The 6898-nt window shown below is 31.8% G+C and overlaps 1 protein-coding gene across 1 annotated transcript; it reads left to right on the top strand.

The window, feature by feature from the left end:
- Positions 1 to 1162: 1162 nt before the first annotated feature.
- On the top strand, positions 1163 to 5094 carry LOC145109481 (homeobox 1). Its single transcript, XM_079046651.1, has 4 exons — positions 1163 to 1696; positions 1861 to 1994; positions 2155 to 2394; positions 4538 to 5094. The coding sequence occupies exons 1-4, from the start codon at positions 1612 to 1614 to the stop codon at positions 4916 to 4918; spliced, it is 840 nt and encodes a 279-aa protein (XP_078902777.1). The 5' UTR covers positions 1163 to 1611; the 3' UTR covers positions 4919 to 5094.
- The last annotated feature ends 1804 nt before the right edge of the window (positions 5095 to 6898 follow it).

The raw sequence follows: 6898 nt of genomic DNA, 5'->3' as shown, positions 1-6898 counted from the left end.
TCTGGTCGTCTTTTTTTCGGTTGCAACAATAGCAACATGCTTTTCCTTGGGAATGGGGATGGAGACAACTACTTTCGTGGTAACATGGGGGCGTTGAGGGGGGGGGGGGGGGGGCAAAGTAGGCAGCTGCACAGGGCCCAAATTTTTTATCATATATTTTTATTTAAAAATAAAAAAAATTATAATAAAGATAAGGGCCCCTTTTTTTCTTGTTCGTCCCGAGCCTTTGAGAATATTTAATTTCTCAGAACCGGTCATGCGTGGTAATTGTTGCATTTCCCTCCTTGATTTTATATTCTATATCAATCGAAACTTCGAGATCTGTTTATGCATTCTTACTCGTGCTAATTTCCATCAATTTGTCACATCGTTTGGTGGAAGTGGAATTAACTTTCACTTTTTAAACATAAACCATAATTTTTGTTGTTGCAAACCATACAAATTAAGAAAAAAAATAAGATAATTGTGATCATATACAACTAAATCCATAAGATCATAAAGAGAATAGCATGAGTGTCATGATGCTATATCTAATTCAAGATGAATAGATGAAGTGGTGATGCTCAATGAGACTTTTTGCCTCTTTGGACATGTGATGTTCGAGTTTAAGTTGTATGGATGGGTTTTTAAGGTTCGACTTGATAATAAATACTAAAAATGTGGGATCGGACCATGTTAAGATCTTAAGATCCTAGTTGTGATCCTAAGATCTCATCTTCTTTTAGATAGATCTGAGTATAATCATGATCATGATCGTTTTCACTTGTACAATCTTAAAATCAAAATCAAGATCTTAACAACCATAACTTAGATGAATGTCGTTTAGTTAAAGTCCAATTTAAACTGTCATCTACCAAACCAAACCCTTTTTGGTTGGTTTGGCCATCTACATGATTGTTACTGTTATAAAATCAAACTGAGCTTGTGAGTATCGCATACATTTTGATGTCTAAACCGATCAAACAACTGTGTACGTGCCTAATTTGTTTAAAGGTGAATCCAAGGTCAAATGACACGAATTACACATTCAAGGTACTCAATGTTATCAATGTCAAAAAGAATAAGTATGTTACTTGATATATCTCAAACTAGAGGGGAAATAGTGCGAATCTCTTTACAACCAGTGGTGCATAATGCAAACCATCTGTATAAATTGCAAGGCCCTCTTCTTCTATCAACTCTGGTTGCAAATCTGAGAAAAACGATCAGTTCAACGCCGCCGGGATCTGAACTTCCGGTGAATTTTCTACTGTCTCAGTCATAAATATTCTCTACTCACATCTACACACAAAATTCAAGTTTCGTGTTAGATTCATCGGAGAAAGTAGTCCACCGTCGGACAAACTGGGAAAGGGGAGGGTCGCATGATGGGATTTTGTATATGTCCGTTAGAGTCTCCGGCGAGATTGTTGTGGAGTACTAGCTTCTTCCGCCACAAGATCATGATTTTCTAAGAGATAATCACATCGGTTGTATACGATCACGTATATACTTCAACTCTGATCTAGGGTTTTTGATTCTTCAGAAGTTGATATATACATACATATATATAGAGAAACCATTGGAGATCTCTAATACTATTAGTCACAGACAAATCAAAGCTTTTCAAATATGGAATCTGGTCGTCTTTTTTTCGGTTGCAACAGTAGCAACATGCTTTTCCTCGGGAACGGGAATGGAGACAACTACTTTCGCGGTAATTGTTGCATTTCCCTCCTTGTTTCTATATTCTGTGTATCAATCGAGACTTTGAGATCTGTTTACTCATTCTTACTCGTGCTAATTTCCATCCATTTGTTGCATTGATTAATCATTCATGAATCAATAATTGTACTGATCTGTTAATTAAGTCGTTGACAGGAACGAGGATGGGGTTTAACATGGAAGAATCTTCGAAGAAGAGACCATTTTTGAGCTCAATCGATGACATGTTGGAAGAAGAATACTACGATGAACAATTAACGGAAAAGAAGCGGCGTCTCAGCCCCGAACAGGTTCTGATATACACTATTTACGCATTCGATTCTGGAATATTTGATATCGACACCGAATCACTAGACTATTTTATCATATCATTATAGCTATCTATATAAAAAAAGTGTTCGATCCTTTATAGATGTATGTTTGGATTATTGAATGAATGACACTATTAAGGTCCACATGCTGGAACAAAGTTTTGAGGAAGACAACAAGCTGGAGCCGGAGAGGAAAACCGAGCTGGCGAAAAAGCTTGGATTGCAGCCGAGACAGGTGGCTGTTTGGTTCCAGAACCGCCGTGCACGGTGGAAGACAAAGACGCTTGAAAGGGATTACGATCGCCTCAAGTCTTCCTACGATATTCTCACCTCCGACTTTGACTCCATGGCCAAGGAAAACGAAAAGCTCAAGGCTGAGGTACACCTACACCTCTATTCATCTTTTTCATACACATATGATCTATCATCTATCTTCAATTGCATCTGGGCATCCATGGATTCTATAATTTCTGAAACATCTTATTTAAATTAATCACTCATATAAGATACGCCATGAACAATTTGAAAGAAATTACACATAAATTATCATATGTGTTGTCCAAATCATACAACCCATATGATTTGTATATCATCGTGTGGTTAAGCTTTGGAAAAAGCATCAACAAAAGCACATATATTATCAGTATATATGATTGTGGTGTTGTCCCTCTCTAAAAAAGGGCAAGTGATACTGACAATTCACATCCGTGTATTTTATATTTATTATGTATTAAATTATTAATTGACCCTACAAAACAACTATCTTTTTATTAATATAGAAGAGAACAAAAGAGATTTGTAGTGTTGGTATATATATATATATATATATATATATATATATATATATATATATATATATATATATATATATATATATATATATATATATATATATATATACTAGTTTATAACCCATGGAAACCACGGTTATAAAATTAATTAAAATTTTATAGTCAGAACTTAAAATTATTAATCAATTATTTTAAATAAATTATTAATTAAAATATATTTTTTTAGTTATATAAAGTTATAATCGTTAATTTAAATAAATATGTGAAATTATATCACCTTATAATTTGTATTAATTTTATTTTAATTTTTATTCTAATGTTATTAATTTAATGTAATTAGAGTGAGAAATTTAAAATTTGAAATTTGAAATGAAGAATTAATAGGTTGATAAGTGTCATGGATTAATTAGAAGACCTAATATGGTGACATATAGCAAAAGAAGAATAAAACATGCATTAATTAGGAGGCTTAATATGATGACATTTGTCAAAAGGATATTAAAACTATTCTTTTATTAGAACATATATATATATATATATATATATATATATATATATATATATATATATATATATATATATATATATATATATATATATATATATTTTGCAATGAAAAATGAAAAGTTGATGAGGATAGTTTGAAAAAGTCAAAAGGTCAAACGTACATTTAGAGGGAGAGAAGAGAATAAGAACATAAAAACAGGTGTTAAAATAAAATGTTCTTTTTTTGTTGTAGGGGTCCATTGCTTAGCTATAATATTCCATCTTACCTACAAAAAATTGAAATGTCGCACTCACCCATTTCACTTCACTTGTATCGTATCGACTTTACGTCTTTTACCATATCTTTGTTCTTTACCAATACTAAATCAATCTTCTAAAGTTTTATTAACAAAAGAATAGAAAAAATAGTAATTTAGACTTAAAATTCGTTATAAAATAACCCAAAACATTTTTTATATCACAATATAGCCACAAACTCATTATTTATTGCGATATTGATCACTTTATTTACTATTTATTATTTTTACGTCAATTTGTTTTGAAAGTCTCTTTCAATGTAACGTTTTATTTACGCAGTGCAAATTATATGTTATAATGACTAGGTTTGTCTTTTTATTTTTTCTTTTTGTATATATGGTTTCAATCATATGAATATATGTTATTAGTACGAAAATTACATCTAATATTTGTAGTATACAAAAAGAAAAAATAAAAAGACAAATCTAGTCATTATAACATTCAACATATTTTATACTAATTTAATTAAGTTATTAGTACGAAAATTACATCTAATATGATCCAAATCTATCAACTATTAAATAAAGGCAAGATATAAAGAACAATTTCATCTTTTGACTGCTTAAAAAAATTACTTGTTATTCTTTTTTGATATCATGACAAAATAATATTGTGTGTTATCATTTTATGGATTTAGTGACATAATTATTTTTAATAGTTACTAAAATTATTATATTTTTTTATTGTTTGAATCGTTAATTTTTTTTTTTGCGATTACATATTTTTATACAAGGGTAAATGCATAAAACAGTACACCATTTTATTGAAATAATAGTGTGTAATAAGGAAATAATCTTTTAAACGATCAAAAAAATATAATAAATATATAGCTGTAATAAAAACTGATTAAGTTAATACATATAATTAGATTTTCCGTATTTTGCAAGATATATAATTCATTAAATACTTTATTAATATCCTCTTCAGGTAGTTTCCTTGACTGAGAAGCTGCAGTCCAAGGAGGCGGCGAACATTTCTACGACCGGTGAAGAGGCTGAGACAGCCGCCAAGGAAGCTGGTCACGCTCCACCGCCGTCAGCCACCGTGAAAGTAGAGGACCACCTAAGTACAGGTAGTGGCGGCAGTGCGGTTGTTGATGATCTGGATGGCCCACAGCTTGTGGACAGCGGTGATTCATATTTCCCCGATGCAGACTACCCTCATGAATATGTAGCTCCGGTGGATCAGTCGGAGGAAGATGATGGTAGTGACGATGGCCGGAATAACTTCCCATATCAGTTTGCAACCGCCGACCACCACCACCATCATGAGGAGGACGATTCCCTCGGTTGGTGGGTTTGGTCTTAGTCGACCTATAAATATATATATATATATATATATATATATATATATATATATATATATATATATATATATATATATATATATATATTATTTAATGCTATGAATTTTTAGTATTTGACTTGCTGTTATTAAAATGCTTCTATTTAAAGTTGGTAATTCTATTTAAAATTTTAAAACTTAGAACGAGTACAATAATGATATAAATATGACGTTTTTATATTATTTGTAAGAAAATGTTTATTATTTGTTATATGATGTCCCAAACATGGTTATGATATGAGTCGAGTGTCATGCATGTCGAGTAGGGATGAGATTTAGAACCGGAAAACCGGACCGGAACCGGAACCGGTGTTAGGAACCGGAACCACTTTTAGGGCCGGAACCGGTTTTGTGAAACGTTTAAAAGATGCATATCTCATTCATTTCAACTCCGATTGACATGCGGTTTTTTCCAACATGTAGTTTAGAGTTTGTACATGATTTTAGACTATACATTTGCCATTTTTGGTTTTATATTCATTGATTTACAGTCCCCCAAAGTCGAGATATCAAAGCTGAAAGTTTTTAGTTTTTCAGTTTTTTTGTATTCGGTGAAAGTTTTAAAACATGCATATCTAATTCGTTTGAAGTTGGATTGACATGTGGTTTTATCCAACTTGTAGTTTACAGTTTGTACATGAGTTTAGACTATAATTTTGTCACTTTTGGTTTAATATTCAATGAGTTACAGTCCTCCGAAGTCAGGATATTAAAACTGAAAATTTTCAACTTTTCAATTATTTGTTTTTGTACTTTGTATTCTGTGAAAATGCTAACACATGCATATCTCTATCGTTTAAAGTCGGATTGACATGCGGTTTTTTTTCAGAGTGTATTTTAGAGTTTGTACATGATTTTAGACTATAATTTTGTTAATCTTGGTTTCATATTCAATGAGTTACAGTCCCCCAAAGTCGGAATATCAATATGAAAATTTTCAAAGTTCAACCCACTAAGTAGTAAGTAATTACCAAAAGATTCCGGTTTTTCCGGGTTTTCCGGGTCTAAACCCACTTTATTCGGTTCCAACCTACCCACTTTGATGTTTCCGGGTTTCCGGTTCTAGACCCACTTTACCCGGTACCGTACCCGGAACCGAACCGGAACCAGTTCCTATATAACGGTCCGGTTTCCGGTTCTACAAAATCTCATTAACCGATTCCGGGTTTTTCGAGTCCGGGTCCATCCGGTTCGAGTTTGGACCCACTTTCATCCCTAATGTCGAGTTCAAATATCTTTTAGGCTGAGTTTGACCTATATCATGATTACCGAATCATGTTCTAGCAGTAGATGGATCAATGATCAATCTAGAATGAAATTTAAAGGGTTCGTAATATATAAAAAATAAATATAAATAAATTATTGTCTAAAAGACATATCGTTTTACCACGTAGACATATTGTCTAACTATTCAATTATTTTTGTTGGCTGAAAATGAATTATTTTCCCAAAAAAAATTAATTATAAATAGTTAATGATAGATTGATTTTTGTTCACGACGTCATCTATTTAACAGCAGTGGGATGTTTAATTTGAGGTTTTCACAAAAAAAATTTGTTTAATTTGAGGTTTTTTTCAAAAAAAAAAAACAAAAAAAAGGCGTAAGGAAGTAAGACAAATTACATATTTTTACATAAAGAAAATTTATCTATAAGATTAGATGGGAGACATTTTTTAGATTGTGTTTCGTATAATAGTTGGAAAGTTAGTTTTTGTTGAATGAGGCACTTATGCCCACGTCCCAATCGCCCTCCCGGAGGGGTATGTGCATCTAAAAGATCTTTCATACTGTGCCCAATCTCAAAATTAGTTTTATACATATGCCCAGCAATAAGAAAAAGAAATACAATAGCTAAATGATGATGAGCCATATCGTTTACTGAAAAATTAATAACATTTGCTAAGGGCTAACTTGAAATACTAGATAAAAAAATATAAATGAAT

This window comes from Lactuca virosa, chromosome 4 (genome assembly GCF_052849685.1).
Source record: "Lactuca virosa cultivar CGN04683 chromosome 4, Lactuca_virosa_CGN04683_v6, whole genome shotgun sequence".
NCBI classification, from domain to species: Eukaryota; Viridiplantae; Streptophyta; class Magnoliopsida; order Asterales; family Asteraceae; genus Lactuca; species Lactuca virosa.
This window is presented reverse-complemented; position numbering and strand designations above follow the sequence as displayed.